The sequence below is a fragment of the Podarcis vaucheri genome (genome assembly GCF_965113315.1).
Source record: "Podarcis vaucheri genome assembly, chromosome: 2".
In the NCBI taxonomy this organism is placed as follows: domain Eukaryota; kingdom Metazoa; phylum Chordata; class Lepidosauria; order Squamata; family Lacertidae; genus Podarcis; species Podarcis vaucheri.
The window spans coordinates 56955256-56976733 of NC_138760.1; the positions used below are offsets into that span (position 1 = coordinate 56955256).

General features: G+C 42.2%; 1 protein-coding gene across 3 annotated transcripts; it reads left to right on the plus strand.

Annotated features, from left to right (window-relative positions):
• Positions 1-5725: 5725 nt before the first annotated feature.
• On the plus strand, positions 5726-18486 carry LOC309527127 (uncharacterized protein C5orf47). 3 transcript variants are annotated; one of them, XM_082213660.1, is made up of 5 exons: positions 5750-7065; positions 9886-9974; positions 13002-13104; positions 16440-16489; positions 18103-18486. In XM_082213660.1, exons 1-5 carry the CDS (start codon positions 6594-6596, stop codon positions 18127-18129), a joined length of 741 nt encoding a protein of 246 aa, XP_082069786.1. In that variant the 5' UTR covers positions 5750-6593; the 3' UTR covers positions 18130-18486. The 3 variants fall into 3 exon arrangements, with proteins under 3 accessions (XP_082069788.1, XP_082069786.1, XP_082069787.1); XM_082213661.1 differs by having other exon boundaries at positions 6395-7023; XM_082213662.1 differs by lacking the exons at positions 16440-16489; positions 18103-18486 and adding an exon at positions 15360-16433 and having other exon boundaries at positions 5726-7065.
• Positions 18487-21478: the final 2992 nt, after the last annotated feature.

Consider the following 21478-nt stretch of genomic DNA (forward strand, 5'->3'; position numbering starts at 1 on the left):
GTGTTCTCTGGCTTTTAGTACTCAAAGGAAACCACCCACCATCTCTCTGCGCATGAAATTAACAGTGTTGCACTCCCTCTGCTGGGCCTTCTGAATAATTCTGTTACTGCTTTTTCCAGAGGTACGTGCAGCTGCCTTACACCAGGTGACTCTTGTACATCTAGCAGATGATTGTCTACTCTGAGTTGCGGTGTTTTTCTCATCACTTTTGCTCAATCCATTTTAACTGGAGCTCCCAGGTGATGAATGGACTGTGCCCTGCAGGGCTCTCTGCTGTTCATAGGCAATGTCTGCATAGCAAGCTTTTAGAAAGATTTAGTGGCCATAGAAGGAGGGTGAGGAGCTTCTTAATAACCAATGCATTTTAGTTCTGGACATTCCCATGCTCTTTTGAAATCTATCACCTCTTGAGGGAAAGGTCTGCAGTTTCAAAAAGCAAAAAGCAGGCAAAGGGCAGGACTCCCCCATCATCCATGTCATTTACATAACAGTACTTGTGGGTCCTGGTGGGTCATCTGCTCACAGGACTGTTGCACAATGAAGTTTCACAAGCAATTTGTGTCCTGATGATCAGGTCCATATTATATATGAGTGCTATAAGCAAGCAAGCAGCAGACATGGGGGCATAACCAGGGAAGAGAAACAATTCTGTGGAGGGCAAGTTTACACATCAAATTCTTCCGCATGACTACATGTGTCGGTGCAAGACCACAAAAGGTCAGTGTGAACTCGGCTGTACATGCTGATAATTGTGGTTGCATTTCCTCCAAAATCTGTGATCACAGAAACAGTTGCCCAGAACCTTGCATGCACATTCTGATAAGTTCACACTCATCCTTTTTTAATCAAGTACTTGTGAACTGGCCCTTAGTCCCAAGCCCTAATTACAAATGCTTCTGGAACAGCATGTGCTGGATAAATTCCAGTTGCAGATGTAAGCATTATGTCCCTTCTGGACTCATTGTGAATCTTGCTTTGCAAGGATATATATTCTCTTTGAGAGTGACACACATAACCTTTGCAGGAAATAAAATATACCTTGCTGACATGCCTGGGGCATATCCAGATGGCCCTTAAATGGGAAGTTAGTCTTTCACAAGCTGGAGAATCACCTTTTCCAAAAGTCCTCTGGAGTCTGGATCCAAGGAGCCTTTCGGGATGACCGCTCACGTGTTCATGTGTGCACGAGTGAAATCTTGATTTCCTGCTCTGGTTCCAGCATCTCACACCACATTAAAGGCTACTCCCATATATACCCTACATTTTGGGAAGCTTGTTGAACAAGGTGGGGGCCACAGTGAGAGCAACAGGGGCTCTGAAAGTTTCCTGGAGAAGGAGGCACTTCTGTTGTGGCACTTTATTCTTGATTGGCACCTCTCAAAGATATGCGAGAGTTTTGTCACTGCAAAGGGTAGCCTCAGTTGCCATCAAGGTGTCTCCAGATACTAGCTCTGAAGGTGGATAATCTGTTCTGTCTTTGTATTATAGCTGACTGAAGTAATTCTGCTATGACTCAACAGCAGATTTTCCTTCCTACGCGTCACAAATATCATAAACTTGAGAGCTTCGCTTGTAACTGGGTTTGAGCCATGCTTAAAAACAACAACCCAATAACCTTCACTAAGGGAATATAAAAGTTCCATGGTGGTTATGCAGGCTGAAATCACAACTTGGCTCCTGTATGCTTATTAAATACTGGATGTTGCCAGAATTCTATCGAAGCAGACAAGGCAAGTGTGCTTGTTCCAAGGCTGTTGGATTCTTAGGAGAATCTCACAGGACAATAGCATCACTTGAGGGCTTACAAATTAATCAGTAAATTTGCAAGTGATAGTATTTCCATACTGCTTGGTACCTATATAATAGTACTTGCATCTTTTGGTAGCAAGCTGGTGTTTGCTGCGAGTTGCTTTGGGCACAGCACATAAACTAAAACACACATTTCATTGTTCCCTCCCATTGCTATGAATGCATCACTCATCTCCTTGAAAACCTACACTGGCTTCTTGCCACATTCTGCATCAACCTTAAGCTTTAGTCTTTATTCTAAAGCAGGGATGGGGAAATTGTGGCCCTCCAGATGTTTTTGGACTACAGCTCCCATCATCCTGATCATTGGCTGTGCTGGCTGAGGGAGGGGGTGGGGCTGATGGGAATATCTGAAGTGTCACGCAGGTTCCCCATTCTTGTTTTAAAGCAGGCATGTCCAACAGGTAGATCACTGGTAGATCATTGGCTCCTCCCAAAGAAGCTGAACAACTGTGGCTCCCCTAAAAAAAGCTCAACATTTTACATGAAAAAACTCAACAGCTTTGACCCCCCCAAAATGGCTCTTCCTCATTCCTAAAAAAAGCTCAACTTTGACCTGAACCCTCAAAAAGGGGGTAGATCATTGCTAGTTTTTAACTCTGTGAGTATATCACAGTCTCTTGGGAGTTGGCCACCCCTGTTTTAAAGCATTTCTTCGTTCTGCAAGCAGATGCTAACATTTGCAGTGCTTTTCACCTTCTACACAAACTCATCTGATATCACCCCCTTTTCTCATTCTATTGGTTCCAGTTGTAGGGAGCAGCTTGACAGAAACCTTCTTTCTGCCATTAATTGTCAAGGCACAATCTCTCTGTAAATCATTTCCAAGCTCTTTAAGAAAGGCTTTACAAAGTCTACTGCTGACTTTACCTCACACCCAGGCCAATGCTCATTTTCCAGCTGATTTGTTTCTTGTCCCACACATTTTGCCTACTTAACGTACACTCTGAACCCTCCAGGATGCTGTTGTCAGCACAGTTCTTAGTGCATACTGTATGCTTGGCATTAAGCACTGTAGTGGCCAAGCAGTATCAGTCTTGTAAAATGTAAAATGTTAGGTAACTCTCTTTTCCTCTGAGGGGGCTAAAAGGGTGTGGCTAATGTGAAATTTGATTCAGTGGCCAGTTACTGGAGGCAAGAGCACCTGGAATGCAGAAGTCAACCAGGACTATAGTTTCTAGGATTGTGGTACCTTTCCCATTCATTCAGTATAATAGTCAATAAAAGAACATCCTGTTGTGGTTCGAGGACCCGATCCCCGCGTAGTGGAATGAAAACATGAGGACACGTGATATAAGGTTAATGGGATAGAAAAGGCCACAACTTTATTGATTACAGCAAGTGAAAAGGTGTTGGCTTAGGCATTGGATTACGTCAGCTGACTCCACCCCCTCAGAGAGGGGTGAGTCTAAAACAGGGGGGTTTATTCACCAGTAGGTGGAGCCTGTTGATGCTAATCCAACTATAAGCTCTCCCCTGATGTCACCGAGGGTCGTGCCATGGCCTCCCGCCAAGCAGGCATCGGACGGAATACACGACCGCCAGATTCCTTTAACAGAATACCCAAAAATTGAAGGCATAGGCGATGGCCACACCTAGCCCTTCGACACACCACAACACATTATTCCAATGCCTAACTGCCACCCGAGCCCAAAAAGGCTCACCGCCAATACCCTCACAGCTGTAACCAATCCCTGATCCTTCCGCTGATGCTATTTAACCAAATGTCATTCAAATGTAGGTTTTTACATGGAAAAGAGGACACAGCAAGGCTAACCTGGATGCCTGGGTTTTTAAAAGCAGTAAAGCAATGAGCGCACGCAAGCCTCCTAAAGTTAAAAGGCAAGCCAGGAACCAGGCAGCCTCCACACACACAGACACCCCCCCCCCGACACCAAACCTCGTGGCTCTTCCCTGTGATGACTGTGATGACTCCTAGCTGATGACTCACGACGGGATGATGAAAAGTGAGGCCGGAAGGCTGGTGCCGCAGCAATTTGGGATGCTAAACACGCCCCCTCGCAGGCACCTGGTTGGGTGCCTGCCCGTGGGCGTAGGCCCGCCAGGTGAGTGGGAGGCAGGGGGCTAACGCCCCCTGCTTGAGGCGGAGTCCGGCTCCCGACCACAACCACTCCCCTCTCTTGCAGGAGGAGAGTCTTAATCAGGCTCACTGGCGTCTTCTCACCAGAGTGCTAAGTTTGTATTGCATAAGAGAAAATATGGGCAACTGGTTTCTTCACTCACTTGAACTGAATTTTCATTTTGTTAATGTGCAGGCCAGTTTGCACGTCCTACCTGTTTTGTATCACATACATTTTCCTTGGAATGGCTGTTCTGAACATACTTAAAAATACTGAGAAGTAATTTTATTCTCATTCATTCATTGGTCATTATTTTCTTTTTATGGGCTCTCATTTTTGTTGAATAAGTATCTTGAGATTGTGATAGGCCTTTCTTGCTCTGTGGGGAAGCAAATTATCTATCACTCATGGCAAACCATTTTGCTTTGTGTCTGCAAGTTGTGCTTATGCCAGCATGACATTTTACCTGCAACATAAAAATACACTACTGTTCTGGAATAAGGGATGGGCTTGTTACAATAATCCCCACTGTCTCACCAGACTCTCTCTCTCTCTCTCTCTCTCTCTCTCTCTCTCTCTCTCTCTCCCTCCCCCTCCCTCCCTCCCTCTATCTTTGTGTATATGTGTTTTGATAGCTAAGCCTGCCATCTTATGGTTTGTCTCTGAACAACAGTTTGCATCCTTTAATGGAGTTGCATTTTGTTATAGTGAAAACTCCACTGTATTTAAAGGAGGTCTTTAACCTGAAGAAAACCTCACACAAATATATGCAGATGCTGTAATGTTAAAAACAGTTAAATAAATAAGACATACCCCTAGTTCCAGCAAATGTTGTGATAGAGCCCATTATCACCTCGTGAAATGCTCCATGTGAAAAGCAATAAATATGGCTTTACAAATAGTCAAAATTGCTTAGCTGAATTCACTGCTGTAAAACACTACCTTTTACCCAACTGGCACATTTCCCCACCTTGCTCCTTCTTTACTGTCTTTCTCGGAGTACCTTTCTGTAGCCAGTGCAAGACTGACACAAAATCCAGATGAAATACTGCATAGTATTTCATTTTATTTCTTGCATAGTGAGTATTAAGGAGATGTCTGATGACTTGTGCGTTACAAGCACACAATTTGTAGAAGGCAGCAAACTGCAATGTGCTCAAGCAAGAATGTTTTCCGTGTGATTATTAACCGGCCTCCTCCCGCCAGTCTTTTGTGGCAATTTAATAGTCATGTTGTGATTCCTCTGTGGTTCAGTGCAATGATCATTCCATTCCTGGTAATCCTCAATCATCATGTGCTTGAAGGGCAAACTAGACAGTTATAGAGAGCTGCATATAACCCTCTGCAGTTCTGGGCCCTTCACAAATCATATGGTCTCAGTACCCTGGCTCTAAAGCTCACAGGCAACAGCTTCATTAGAGTAGGAAAGCTAACATGGCAGTGCAACCCTGTTACAGTAGTTGGTAGAGTGGGTGTGAATGAGAAGACTGCAGTTATGCTTCTGCAAGGAAGATGTGGGTTTTTTAAAAAATAGTGGGATGTTCTATATAGAAAGTTTGTTTGAAGCAGTGTATGTGAAGCCCCTGTCTGACATGTGGGTTTGGTGAATTATGTAATCTCTGGAGAATGAGATCCTATTTGTGTCAGGCCCCTCCTGCTTCTGCAGCAGCCATTACAGGTCAATTACTGAGGTCCAGCTCCGAGGGCCTTCTGGTGGTTCCCTCACTGTGAAATGTGAGGTTACAGGGAACCAGGCAGAGGGCCTTCTGGGTGGTGGAGCCTGCCCTGTTGAACGCCCTCCCATCAGATGTCAAGGAAATAAACTTTTGTCATTTTCATTTCCAGATGTCAAAGAAATCTGAATTTTAGAAGATACCTAAAGGCAGCCCTGATTCCCAGTGCCAACCTGTCTCCTCTTTCCTGTAATAAATCTTAGCCCCCTGAGCACCTAGAGGTGCTAAGGTGATTCTTATGCTGTTGTTTGCAAATTGTGCTTACCATACTGGACTGGTAAGAAAAGCAAAACAGAAACACATTTACTGCAGTCTGGATGCTTCTACTCTAATGGACTTGGTGCAGAGCCTCTATGTTGCTCGCTCAGATAGCTTCTTCTTGACACCCTGGCTGTCAGATGATGATGAGCTAAATATAAATACGCGCTTTCTTCACTGCAAGAAGCTGGAATATTTTGACGTTCAAGCCCCTCCATGGAAACAAGTTGCTTACTCACTGCTGCTGCTGCAGTATGAGTCACCCAGGAATATTCTTAGCACAGCCAGATGACAATGGGCTCCCAACAGCCAACCATCCCTGCCAGCTAGCTTGCCCAGTGGCAAGGCATGATGGGAGTTGTAGTCCAAAAATGTTTGGAGGCCAGCTTGGGGAAAGCTGTCTTTAATATGAATATGTGTGTTCTCATTTTGTGTTCCTCGACCCCAACGCTTAAGGCTGTGCAATTTTCAGGAAACACCCCCCCCCCCATTCCAGACACATTCCCCCACCCTCAAAGAATTCTGGGCAATGTAGTTTTCCCTTCACAGAGTTACTCTTCCCAACAAGCCTGCACAAACCACAGGGGCCAGGATTCTCTGAGGGGACAGTGCGGGCGCCCTGCTTCTCCTCATTGGCTCACCCCACAACTCCTCCCCCCTTTGTATTCCTGACAGGAGAAAGCCCCTTATCCGAGGCTCCGCTTCCCTCGGGATGAAGGCCAGCTCTGGCCTGGGAAGGGGCAGGTCGCGGCGGGTGGTTTACGTGAACAGTTTCGGCAGCCACCGCTGTGGCAACGTGATTCGTTATGGCGGCGGCGGCGGCGGCCACCTGAGGGACCCGGAGGCTTCCTGCCTCTCGGGCGCGTCTCCCGCTGCCGCGCTCTCGGGCAGAAGAGGCTCTCGGGGTGCAGCCGGTCCTCCCTCCGGGGAACGAGGGAGCCCCTGCTTGGGGCTGAAAGCCCCTGGCGAGGCGAGAACGAAGGGGGTCGGGAGAGGCTGGGAGGAAGGAGGCGAGGCGAAGAGGCCCAGAGCCGAGAGGCTGCTTGGGGTCAAGCCACTGGCGTCGCCACGCAAAGGGCGGAGCAGCAAGGCGGAGGCGGCCGCTGTCAACTCCACAGGCTCCGACGGCCAGGAAGAAGCGGGTACGAGCAGAGCGCAGGGCAGGAGGCCGCGTGTCCTCGCCGGTGTCGTCTCGTGGTGTTAATGGCGAGGGTTGGCAATCAGTGCCGGATTTACGTATAAGCTAAACAAGCTATAGTTTACAGCCCCACTCTCTTGCCCCCCCTCCCCCAATTTCACTATTAACATCCGTCTTAATTATATTTCAGTTCAACAATTACTTTGATAAAATACATATTTTGTTATGGGCAAATGGCTTTAGATACCTAGTAAAGGTAAAGGGACCCCTGACCATTAGGTCCAGTCGTGCACGACTCTGGGGTTGCAGCGCTCATCTCGCTTTATTGGCCGAGGGAGCCGGCGTAGAGCTTCTAGGTCATGTGGCCAGCATGACTAAGCTGCTTCTGGCGAACCAGAGCAGTGCACGGAAACACCGTTTACCTTCCTGCCGGAGTGGTACCTATTTATCTACTTGCCCTTTGACGTGCTTTTGAACCGCTAGGTGGGCAGGAGCAGGGACCGAGCAATGGGAGCTCACCCCGTTGTGGGGATTCGAACCGCCGACCTTCTGATCGGCAAGTCCTAGGGTCTGTGGTTTAACCCACAGCGCCACCCGTGTCCCTAGATACCTATTAGGTGCATAAATTACCATATAGCATATATTCAACACAAAAACAGCAACAATTTGTAGTTGACAAAGGACAGCTGGACATATAAAGGACCCCATTACCTTCAATAGCTTAGGGCCTCATCAAACTTAAGTCTGGCCCTGTTTGCAATACTTGCATATCCCCTACCATGGTGGTTCTGCCTTGGGGTGGTGAGGGTCTCACAATAATCCGGATGAAGGAACTGGTGGGCGGAATCATTTCTTGTCCATTTTGAATGTGGGATTTCCCCTTGCATAGGATTGTGCTCCCTTGAGGAGTGGGAAATAGTTCTGCTGACTAAGAAGCTTGGCCTGCCTTTTCATCTAACAGCTTGCAATACCAAGCCTTGCCCCGTTAAAATAAATAGACAGCAACCTCCTGGCCCTCAGGATTTTTTCTTTTTTTAAAAAGTTTCTTCATGTGTCAATGCAAGACTGGTTGCCAGTTTGTTGCCAGGTCCGATTCAAGACGCATTTAAACACACCAGTGTCTAAATGACTTAGGCCCCAAATATCCAAAAGAACGCCCCATTCCTGCCAACCTGGGTTGTTAAGATCTGCAGAGGGGGCTCCTTTGGTGGTTTTACTAGCCTGTGGGTAACGAGCTTTCTCTGTGACAGTCCCTAACTTGTGGAACTCACTGCAGAGGTTTTTCTCCAACATCTTCATTTTACAGCTATGAAGCGTTCTCTGTATGTTGAAGATCCATCCCCTACTTTGGCCTTTGACAGGTTTTGTTTTTTGTTTTTTTTGTGGGGGGTGGATCTGGCTCTGGCTGATTTTATAGATTTCCATTTTGAATGGCTTTACATAAATGTCATTTTAATGGTTTTATCTGTTTTTATAACTATATTAAATTATTATAGCCTGCCTTTGGACCTTAAGATGTAAGAAGGGAAAGTTTTTATAAATAAATAAATAAACAGACAAACAAACAAACACAACGGCCAGAAGCTAGTACAATTCTTCTTGTTTACACAATTTTTTTCAACAGGACTTTTGTCTCCATTTGGTGCATTTAATATGTTCCTCTTGTCACCGTAACACTAGCAGGAGAACCTGCACCTGCTGGAACCTGGAACAGTCTCCCGTCTCTTTGCCCATGCATTGTTCTGAGGGTTTTCCCCAACCCTCCAGAACAGATTTGGGGAAGACGTGATGTACTAGGCTAGTAGTCTTAGTCAATCATTTCACTATTAAGGAGTATATCGTGATTTAAATTAATTATTTTTCAGAACGTAATACAATGTCTATAAATGCTGGAAAATCATTCACTTATAAAAAGTTAATTGTTTGATATATATGTCCCCTCAGAAATAGTTTTCCATTAAGTTCATTGGGGCTTGCTCCCAGGTAAGTGGATATAGGATTGCAGCAACTTTATTTGCATACAGGGGCGTCTTGCCCATAGAGGCAAGTGGTGTGGGGCGCCAGGGAAGAGGTGGAGGCTGGACGCAGCGCCACCCGGCATCAGCTTGCCGCCCTTGCCTGCCTCATTGAAGCATCACCGCGCCCGGAGCGTCCGCCTCTTCCCCGCCGGAGGAGCCACCCTCCAGCCGCTGCCTGCCTCCTCCAGCCCCGCAAAGCTGCCAGCAGCGCAGTAATAAGTAATAAGGTTGACAACTCTGGGAAGCGGGGGGGGGGGGGGGCGGCGCTGGAGGGATCTTTGCACCACAGCGCTGGATATACTTAAGATGGCCCTGTTTGCATAGTCCTGCAGGTAGGAGGGCAAACCCATCCAAAGATTCCCTCTATCCCCTGAAGAACAAGAACCTTAACGGTAGTTCTAATGATATTTTTTGGCACATCTAAAGATATTAGAAACCCTCCCCCCATTTGTACTGCAGTAAAAAGCCTTTCTCACAGCAGCAGCAGCATCAGGAAACATATTGAATTCTTCCCCCTGCCCCCAATTCTGATTGCCATCTTGCCTTCGTTTCCAGCTACTATCTGAAGAACAAGATGAGCTTCGTAATGCAGCATTATGCTGTACCCTCTGCAAGGCTGACATTCATGCTTTGAAGTGATATGAAATATTGATCTTTCAAAGTGGTTTGTGAGAGATTGGCTCCTATACTTGCACCATGATTGCAAGGGAAGGTGGGGGAAAATAAGATTTTAATTAGAGCTACATGATCTGATTTAAATCTGTGATGTCTCACAGCCACATGTTAGCAGTTTGATATTAGTAGCTGAAACAAACACAGTGGCAAATAAAATCCAACTCTTTTAATAGGTGGCTGCAAGGAAACTCAAGGAGATGCATTTGAATTTCCTCCTTCCTGGGAAGTTGATAACAGTGAGATCAGGCATCAAAAGAAAGAGGTAGAACATCAGCACAATGGCACTAGAAATAAAAAAATGAAGATGCTTTGCAGTCCATTCCAGAACTAGTTAGCCATTACAGCATTCTTTGAAGCTGTCCCCTACCCAATTGGGCCCTGCTAAGGTGTAATATGAGAGTGGTTCTCTATGGAGGATGAGGCTTTATTGTGCTATACACTGAGTGTTGCTTCAGAAGAGGATAATATGTTAAGAAAGCAGATTATGTTCTCAGTTGTGGGTGAATTTAAAATACTGAAGAGAGATAAGATGAAGAAGAGAGTGATAAGATGTCAGGGTTTAAGATAGCCTAGAAATTATTTTGGTGAATTGGAAGTGCCTTTCTCTAATCCCAGATGTGATTAATTAGCAGTGAAGGGAAAGTACTCTGCCCATGCTCAACAGCACTCACGTCCCATTTCTCATGTTGCAGAATTACGTCCAGGCACTAAAAACAGTTGGGTGGGTGAGGCTAAGATCAGGCTCAAATGTTTTTCTTGTCCTATTGTAGCATATTTCTTTGATTGTGGGGTGAAATGAAGAGGTGGGGTTGGGGAGAAACACTCATGATTTTATATTCCTGTTTTACTTGTTTTTCCCTGTCCACCACTACAATGTGGCCCCTTGAAGGTTGGTCTTGTGGGAATGTGACTCTTGGGTTGAAAAATGTTCCCCACTTCTGGATTAAAGGGGGGTGGAATGTGAAAGTTGGATTAAATGACAATTAAATGCAAAATGCACAGTCTGACATTTTGGTTGAGTCTAACTGTATACCAAATAAGCACAGTGACTATTCACAGCAGCTGTAACGGCTGATTACACAATCAGTTTTATATCCATTCACCCTGACCCACAGATTCTCACATGTAGCAGTAGGATGCCTGTCATTATGCATGATAATCTCCATATGATCATCTGATATGGTGATAGTTGGTGCAGTTTTGCTGAGAAGGGCAAGTATATTTAGAAAAGAAGGATCAGCTTTAAAAGTTTGGAAAATACAATGGTCATCCAATTTTTTAATTATAAATTTATATCCCACCTTTCCTCCCAAAGGGTGGGAAGCAATATATAAGGATAAATTGATTGGAAAAGAGACTAGAGTCTATATTAGTAGAAAGCCACGTTTCATTCTGTATCATAAATGTGATTCTGTGCTCTCTGAAAAGTTCACCTAGTGCCTGAGGATAAAACCAGACATGTTTGTTAAATTGACAACTGATTAATAGTTTTATTATGTGTAAAGTAATCAACTCAGATTTAATTTATTCAAATGTCACTGATTCATGATTTAAAATAATGAGGAAAACTACTTCCTTCAAAGGACTATTTTAACATCTTGTTACATGGTTTATCTATTCAATATTTTGCAAGAAGGACAAGGAATTTGCCTTATAATTCAGCATTAGAAGTAAGGCTAACTCATAGTCTCTCTTATTATCATTAGGCTTCTGCCACTTTCATTGATGTGATTCAAATTGTGTAATTGAATGTATCACAGAGTAGTAATTTTAACTGCGTTAGCATCATGTTTTTGAATGTACATGAATTACATTTTCAGCTTGATGTCAGTGCCAGTTTCTACTTTAGTTGTATTGGTTATAAGAAGTGTTGTGTTTTACCACTATGGGCTGATATATGAGCTTTATTCTTAACATGTACACACAATGCACATATTAAACTGTGAAGAAGGCAAACACATTTCATTTGGAACATATACCCATGTGCCTAGAAGCACCAGGGGCTCTTTGTGAAATATACACATATGTGTGAAATAATGTGTGTGACTGTGAGACACTATATATATATCTGTCTATGCCTGTGGCTGCTTGTTAAACAATCTGCTGCTTCATGTGAGAAGGTGCTGCACGGTCCACACCACCTTCTGTGATCTGTATGCACAAACTTTTTTCATGCAAAATCTTCCATCTCATTAAATTCCAAAAACCCCCACTGTTAAATAAATACAAGTTCTGGCATGATTAGTCTACATACAATATTTTTGTTGACTGCTTCCCATTGGTATGGCACATACCATTGATTATGGATCCTTTCTCTCTTATTCCTTTGCTGCTCTGCAACTTGACACAGATAATTTTGTGTGACATTTTAATAGAAGCCAAACTATGCTATGTCATTCGGTCTGTGTATTTGCTGCCTCCAGAGAGTTCAAGGTGGTGTAAATGGGATTCTCTCTTTGTCCTTGCTACAACCTGGTAGGCTTGGTTAGTGAGAGAGTGACTAGCCCAAGTTTCTTTCCTCAATAGGGAGATGAACGTGAATCTCATCCCCCTAGTCAAAACTTACAGCCCAATATTACACTCTCTTTTTACAGTCCTGGAGCCCTGCTATTCAATAATTCTGTTTCATGGTTCCCTTTCCTCCTTTTTTTTTGGCAAACAGCATCACATGTACATGCCCAACATTTACTAAGGGGAAAAACCTTTCTGTTGAAATTCTGAAAGAGGAAGCAAATATAAATAGGAAATATGCAAAGATTGGTACTGAAACAAAAAGGAAGTGGGAGTGAAATGCAAGCAAGAATACTGACCTGGAAGGTTAGCAGACAACACAGATACAGTCAATATTGAAATGTCAATACTGTCTGTGTTATTGCTAATCCATGATGTAAAAGCTGGTTCTAAATAGCTCTGGAAAATACTGTTAGGAAAGAGGTTTGCTTCATGGAGGGACAAAGATGAGTCTTTTATCACTCATATACAGTACTAGACTTATAACAACACCACACTAGAAGATACAATTCTTAGTGATCAGCATCTAGCTTTGACTATACCTACTGGGTGGGGGACCGGATTTGGAGGTGCTAGCTCATAAGTAACACCAAAAAGTGAAATAATGCATTTTTAGGGTTAGACCTTTTAAAATAAAAGACAATAATGTTTAAGGCCAGTCATTTAACAATGTAAATAAAGAGACACTTGTGTTATCTCTTCTCACATTTTAAAAACACTTATCAATAGGTAAGGCAATGTGGTTCTGTTGACATACCTCACATATCTCTATTTCTAGTCCACAGTCTGGCTTGGAGTGTGTAAAGTAATTTCTAAAATGATAGAAGAAAATGGACACTTTAGAAGCAGATTGCTGTCCTGTAGCAAACTTCCAAGTGAAGGTAGGTAAGAAGTAAGCTTCTTGTGGTACTCTTGACTCCATTACTATGCCCAGAGTGGAAAGTTCTGGTGATATCCAGACATACATTTCACCAGTATCATCTGGTAAGATGGACTTTACATTCTGTCATGCTAAATAACATCCACTCCTTTGTTTCCTTGGGATCTGAAAACTGTGGCCCTAATCTAATTAAGGTTAATTGGGCTTAATGCCCTTGAAATAAAAAGGAGAAGGTGGTCATGAATGATTGAGTTTCCACTGATTTGAATGAGACTTGAAGCAGAGATAAATTTAGTTGGATAGGGTTCTAATTTGAATTGTTTCATGAGGGGCTCCCTGTGAAAACTGCTGTGGTGCTGCAGTGAGTTAATACAGGACACAACGGCTTTTTTCTAAGAAGGAGAGCTCACAATGAAGTACTTTGGGAGCAGATTGCACACCTGCTTCCTCTAATCTTGCAGGCAGAACTCAAACCCACAGTTTGGACAGAGAAAGCCCTAACTGCCTCAGGCTTGCATAGGCACTAGTGCCCCAATATCATCCATAAATTATATTTGAATATAAGAGATAGATACCACTTATTCTCAGTACCTATTGCACATTTATAAAACACTTCTGGATATTTATCAGACTAATTGTCCAGAAGTAGTATTTTACATGTGTTCTGACATGTGGTGACTTAGGTTTACCTTCTCTATTCATTGCTTTAAATAACAATGTCACTCCTTTTCTATGGAGCCTCTGGGATGGTGTTGAGGGCAGAATTTACAGTTAAACTTCCCTAGCAAAAGAGATACTTGCTACTTTTCCAGGATTAAACTAGCTATCACAGGTGACATCATCTACCTCTCTTTTCCATACTTTCATTTTACAATGCTATGAATGAGAGATGAACAAACTTCAAGAAGGAATGGGAAAATTTTATTTAGGAGACCACTGTAAGCAGATGAAAACATTAGCAGGATTTTAACAACACTTGTAATGTAACAAATACTATGGACAATATGGAGAGATACAAAATATGGATGATGAAATATTATGCAGTTGAAAAAGTTGACAGTAGGACCCGTGGAGGGGAGGGTGGGAAGTCTGGAGATTCAGAGAAATCTCTATATATGGTTATGTATTTGGCATTGTTATAACCTTTTACTTGTAAAATCAAATAAAACATTTTTTTAAAAGAGAGATGCACAAAGATGCTGCCATACTCGTTTGATACAAAATCTATCATGAAAATGAGTTTCTTCTGTAAAATTAGAAGATGACTGCCTATAATATATGAGTATTACATAAATAAGTGAGCTTCCAATGAATGCTGGCTATGACTTACACTAATATAATATTAGAATATTTGCGGCCTAATTGAGGCCTGGATGCGAATGGATGGATGGAAATGAAGCATGAATTAAAACTGACATTCTATTGATGCAGTTTCCATTAGAGCTTTGTAGCTGCTGCACAATTCAAAGTAACACAATATTATGCTTACAATCATAATTGGAATTTCTGGCTTCACAGTTTAATTAGTTTTAGGAAACAGATTTACCAATCCATTAAGTGTTATGTGTTAAATTTAAAGTGACATATTCTCAGTTTGTCTGCTGAGCTTACATTAATGTCAATAGAGGTCTGCAAACTATGTGAGTATAGAATATGCATTGGTATTTGGAAATAACCATTGGTAGTTTCTGTTAGCAGTGTTTTGTATTTCCTTTTGTTGTTCACATTCCATATAACTCAAAAAAGCCAAACTTAAATTAGCTAGAATTTCTAATTATCTATTAGGAAAGTCCAATATTGTAGACTGGTTTCAGCTATAGTAGCATGGTTTCAATTACAGTAGCATAAACATTGACAGTACCATGACAGTGATTTTGACACTTACTTCCAAGTAAAAATACCTAAGATTTTACTGTAAGTCACTCTGTGTTCAGTGGGGCTTTCTCCAGATAAGTGTGTATAGGATTGCTGCTTCACTATAGGATTAGGGTATTAAACCAGTATCTAATTTCCTCTGATGAGCTCAGGTAAGTAGTCAAAATTCAACAAGTCGTTTAGAATATTAGTAATAGGTACTTGTGCCCCACTCCTAGACTGAAAGCAAATCCCATGGTTTTGAGTGGCACTTCCAATTCCTATGTGTGTTTACCACTCACTGAACTCCACAGAGTTCACTTCTAAGTAATCGACCAATTTTACTTAGAGTAGGCCTGTTGAAATCAATGGATCCAACTTAATCATGTTCATTAATTACAGTGGGTCTATTCAAAGTAAAACTTAGTTGAATACCACCCAGTGGAATTTACTCCAGGTAAGTGTGTATCAAATTAAACTATGTCCAGTGGGGCTTTTTGGTGGATTTCACTCTCTAAATGTCGTATTATTTATATGTCCCCTCTCTGTTCCTGTATTCCCAAACCACTGCAATACCTGTATGCAAGCAGAGGAACTAATTTGTGGTCTTTGTGACTGAGGTTCCATTGGCCTGGTTTACAGCTGCTGCAGCTGTGATTCATAATACTTGAGGTTCCCCTACAGCCTTTTTCTGCCTTGCTTTCTCACTAAATTACAAAAAAGAGTTATAGGGTTTTCCAGAGCATTTGTGTTTTATTTAAAAACAAAAGAAAGCCCAAAGCTAACATTCTGTCTTGACAGATATGAATCACTTAAAAATCCATCCCTCTTCCACTGGCTTTGACAATAGTAAGCATGGCCTAGTTGAGAGATTTGATTGTACACCAGGAGGAAGGAAGGGACATTGGTATCCCCCCCCCTTACTTGTGTTTTCTGATGCCCATTGTTGTTATCATCCATTAGAAATTACATAGTGGCAATAATCTTTGGCTATAATTTGCTTCTTTTTGAAAGGCACCATTATGTTACCCTCAGTGCTAATTGTAGTTCATTTTTGCAGAGCTTTAATAGTGGCTCACTTATTAAACTCTATTTAGCTGAAAGCACTTGATTCGAATGCCTTCTTTCTAATTAGCAGATTTTGCACAATATTGCACTAAGGAGATAAGTCTCCTATTGATGTGAATTCTTTATCAGATAAGTAGTAAAAATACATTGGAGTAATCACAGTAGAACTGCAAATGCAGAACAACATGTCTGAATCAAGAAGGCTCTGTTTTGCACCAAGCAGTTATTGTTTTGCACTTTTGTTTATATAGTAAAAGCAAGATTATTAATGCCACACTTTGCTATTTCTGTAAATTGTTTTCTTTAAAGGTGATTATTGCAATTTTAATACCATAGATTGCTTCAGATGAAATGTAATGAGAGTTCCAATACAAATGAAAGCGATATATTTGTTCTCATGAAATTCATCCACAGGCAGAGATGTAAATGGGAATGTACAAAATGAGACTTCCTGCATTGACACTGTAAGTAAAACTCTGCTTCAATTACATAATGGTGATAGAAAATTATTTAATAAGGGCTACACTTTCACAGAGAGGTAAGCAAAAGTTGTAGAATCAGGGATGACAATGGACCGTATACTTCATATATTTAGCACTGCAAATGTTGATGCTCTTTTTGGAATGCTTCAGTTAACTGTGGTAAAATTCTGTGAGAGTTAATTTATCATTCCAAGTGACATGCATATCATCAACTTATCTCAGGTATATATATGAGAGGCATTTTGATGGTGAATTGTCTAGAGGTGGCCCATGAGAAGCTTTGCTTATTGGTAGGAAGGGTATATTTATGTTTTGTAAACTATCTTAGTCATGGATATATCTTACTGTGCAATGGCAAAAGCCATACAGAATTTACATTGTTTACTATATTTCTTTGGTCTACTGCCAAGACAAATATTTTTTTCACCTAGATACTTTGCAGGTTTTGGAGCTAAATATTTTCAAATGTTTGTAAACTGTGGTATCAACATGATTTAAAAACAATTGAATTAAGTCTAAGGGCAGTATTCAGCTATGTTTTACTCAGAGTAGACCCATGTAAACTAATGAGCATGAATAAGTTAGATCAGGGGTCTGCAACCTTTAAGACAAAAAGAGCCACTTGGACCCGTTTCCGAAGGAAAAAACAACTGGGAGCTGCAAAACCATTGTGACATTTAAAGCATGCGCGCCGCTGCCCTCCGATCTGACAGCGGGCGGGAAGGTGACGTCGGGACAGTGCGTGACTAACGCACACACCGCCCCCATGCGACGTCACAGCCAGTACAGCGCCCGCCACAGTGGGTACACAATGCGCCTCCTCCCCTCGCTAGTATCCGCCCCGGAGCCGCGGCAAAGGTGTAAAAGAGCCGCATGCGGCTCCGGAGCCGTGGGTTGCAGACCCCTGAGTTAGATCCTAGTTGAATACCACCCCAAGAAATATTGGGTGGAATTCAACATATTGCTAAGGTGATTGTTCTTTCAGAACAAGGATTTGTACTTGCCCGGAGGAATGCTCTTCTGGGGAATCTTGTAACCCTCAACAGCAGGTGTGGGGAGGAGACGGGAAACCCCCATTGCACTAGGGGCATTCTTGTGTTGGCTTCTGCTAATGGAATGAGGTATTTGAATCTAGTCCAAAATTTTGGGTTGATATGGGATCCAAACCAGGAGAATAGTCCCTGCTCATAGAATTCTGTGGAAGGAAAATGTTTCTGGTAGGATCCAACTCTTAACATGTAGGAAATATTGGATATGATATTTCCCATACCTCATCTATGGATGCACTATGGTTTGACTATGCTACAGTTCTTCCTTAATTTGCTCTATATTGTATTTCATCAGGAACCATCCTAAGAGCTGATGGTTGACAGAACAAAGGAGCCTTCTGTCTATTTGCCCATCTCATCTGGTCAGGCAAACTTAACTAGAAACGGCAGTACAGAAACTCCTGAAGTTGTCTAGGCATTGAGCAATTAAGCAGCTGCTTTGCAAAGCAGACTTCTTCCAAAGATAACTACCATATTCCATAAGCCTGTTTATTGTAAACAAGAGATTCATAACCAAAGGTTTTTTTAATCTCCCTTTTCCATTAGGATGAAGCCATTTTTGGATGGGTGTAGGAAACAAAGCAACAAGGAAATGAAGATTTAGTTCAGGTTTTGCATTTTAGCTGTTTTCCAGTAATCCTTTAACTATACAGGAGAAACAGATTCTTAGCGTCAGAGGTACTGGAATACAAATACTATACGTGTTATGTGGAACAGTTTGTGTTTTTCATGTAATAGGTTAATTGTAATGTAAGTTTGATTTTGTTTAAATGTGATTAAGCAAATCAGCTTTGCACTTGGGTTTAGGTGCTCATAAAGGAATATAATGCAGTATGATTACAATACAATACAATATTTTTTATGTTGATTTTATGTGTATGTACTGTACTAATCAGCTTCTCATAATAAAGTATGGATCAATGAAGTAAATGTACAGGTCTGGGAGTTTGTATCTCAAAACTGAGTTTAATTCCTGTTTCCATTACACTGTAATGGTGCACCTGACTCTTACCTGAATCTCATAATGTATTTCAAAAATATACAGGGTAGTCATCCTCAAGGACAGTGGACTGTGGGTAATACTACAGGGTCATAATAACAACACATTATGAATTGATGGTGTAGAAGTTGGGATGCAGTGTCAGTGTCTCATTAGCGCAAGCAGGAGTCCAAGAACTATTCAGCTTAATGAAGTCTACTGGGAGTTAGAGGAAGGTTTCACTTCCTTCCAGCTTTCATTCTCCTGGTACATACCAACTCATTTCCTTCTATGTGGAATTGCCTGGAAGTCCCAAGACTCATAGCAGAGGATCACAGTTCAAGAATAATAATAGTAATAGTAGTAGTAGTAGTAGTAGTAGTAGCATGTATAAATAAATAAATAAATAAATAAATAAATAAATAAATGTCTGATCCAGTAGGGCTCTTCTTTTATTTATATTGCCAACTCATTAATTATCTCCAAGACCTCTCATTCTCCCCTGTCAGACTTTGATACATTTCTCAGCTCCTTATAGTCTGTCCTCTGCAAGGGTATGGGGAGAGATAGGGTGCCATCTTTAAAATTTTAAGTGACAATTTAAAAAGAAATGGAAGGAGGGATTCATTGTAGCTCTCTGGAGATCATTCCATAGGCAGAAGCAGCTCAGCTTGCAGGATGAAACGATTCGCTGTCTTCTCCCCCCCCCCATGTGCTTTACTGGGTGGGTGGGTGTGTTTCTCCCTAAGTGACTTGAGGCCTGATTACGTCATTGACCTTCTTCCACCAATTGTTCCCACCAAGTCTTAATATTCACGTAAAGGTAAAGGGACCCCTGACCATTAGGTCCAGTCGTGACCGACTCTAGGGTTGCGGCGCTCATCTTGCTTTATTGGCCGAGGGAGCCGGCATACAGCTTCCAGGTCATGAGGCCAGCATGACTAAGCCGCTTCTGGCGAACCAGAGCAGCACACGGAAACGCCGTTTACCTTCCCACCAGAGCGGTACCTATTTATCTACTTGCACTGGTGTGCTTTCAAACTGCTAGGTTGGCAGGAGCAGGGACCGAGCAACAGGAGCTCACGCCGTCGCGGAGATTCGAACCGCCAACCTTCTGATCGGCAAGTCCTAGGCTCTGTGGTTTAACCCACAGCGCCACCTGCATCCCATATTTGCATAGGATTCTTCAAATTTCCCCACCTATTTTGAATGGTTACTAGGAATTTGGCCTTTTTGTTGGTGATATCCTGTCTACAGAATGCCCTTCCCAGAGGAGCTCACCTGGTGCCTATGTTATTCTCCTGGGTGCTAGGTTAAGTCCCACAGGCCTTTTAATACGCTTTTAACTATACCCCACCCCCCAAAAATACTTTGGATCTTGAATTAGAATTGTCCTTGTATGTGGGCTTATGCTGGTGCAAAACTTCCAGCTTCTGTTTTCATATTGTTTTAAATGTTTTGTATGGTTGGTTTTTCATGATGGGGATTTATTGTTTTTAACATGCTCTGAATTGCCTAGGGATAGGTGGAATGAACAAACAAATAAATAATCAATGTTCCAGCAGGTATAATTACCAACAATTCCTTAGAAAAGATAAATATATTGTAGAAACTGGGTTAGTAAGTCAGTTACGTGAAATTTTGATTTAAAATGTTGACTGGTGTATAAACAGTACTAAAGTACAAACGAATAGAATCCAAGGGTCATACTTCAGTGTACTCAAATGAGCAAAACAACCTTTGAGATTAATACAGAAAGCAACAACATAGGAAGTATAGATGTATTTATTTAAAATGGTAACAGTGAATGGTGTTTTAAAACCTTAGGTTTATTTTGCCCTTTGAAAAATTTCTGGCTCAGTTCCTTGTGCTCTCTCTCTTTGTACAAAGAGACTTTGTACATTCCCTCATGTGGAACCTTCCAGAGACCACATGCCTGAGGTGAATGGGGCCAGAGCCAGAAGTCAGTAAAGCAATAGGTATGTCTCTTACTTTTATGCAATGGGCTGCATTCCACCCCTGCAAAACTCAGAGGTTTCTGCTTCCCCCCATCTCTCCATTCTCCAGCCAAGAAAGAAGCATTGTCTCGTTGCAAAGGCACATTCCAGACTGACAAAACCCCTTGAGGAGGACGTGGAGTGTGGCCAGTGAGGGGTGTGGCCTGGGGAGGCTAGGGGGACAGTGGCAGTCCCAAGGGTCAGATAGGGAAACCTCGAGACCTGTATTCAACCCCCAGGCACTTGGGTGTAGACAATATTGATTAAGATGGACCGATGGAGAGTTGCCTTCCAGTATCACATGCCTTTTTGAAGCAGTAGTGCTGGCATGGGAACTCAGTATAGCCACAGCAAGACTGAGCCATCTTGTTCTACCAGCTTGTAGGCCAAAGTGTCCCTATCCTAGAATAGTGGTGTAGCATCCTAGTCCTAGAATAGTGGTGTAGCAGAAAAAAATACTGTAGTCGTGAATGCAATAATTACTAGTTCTAGAGAGGACAGAGAGCCTCTCTGTCAAGATGTAGCACAGCTGACCTGCTACTGATTTTGCTGGCGTATGTACACGTGTAGCCATTGTAGATATACAATGTGTAATTTAAATAATGGTTTATTTTCTGTGATGTGCGCGATAAGGAAAAGAGTTATTTGGAGTCCAAGACAAGAGAGAATATGCTTGCTTATTCATGTTTCAAACATGGCTGGGAAAGTTAAGGAAATAAATAATAGCAAGGTAATATATGTGTCACCAGTGCTATTTGCAGACTTTAAAAAGCAGGCAGAAGAGATGACTTTGTTGGTTTTTTTGCCCATTTGCTTAGAAATATTAGAGATGCTGGAGATCCAAGGCTAAGGGCAGCTGAAATGGGTGGACCAGACCCTTAAGCATATGGGATCATCAGAAGTGATAGTGAAAATAGCAATTCTACTATGATTTGTTTAGCCTGAT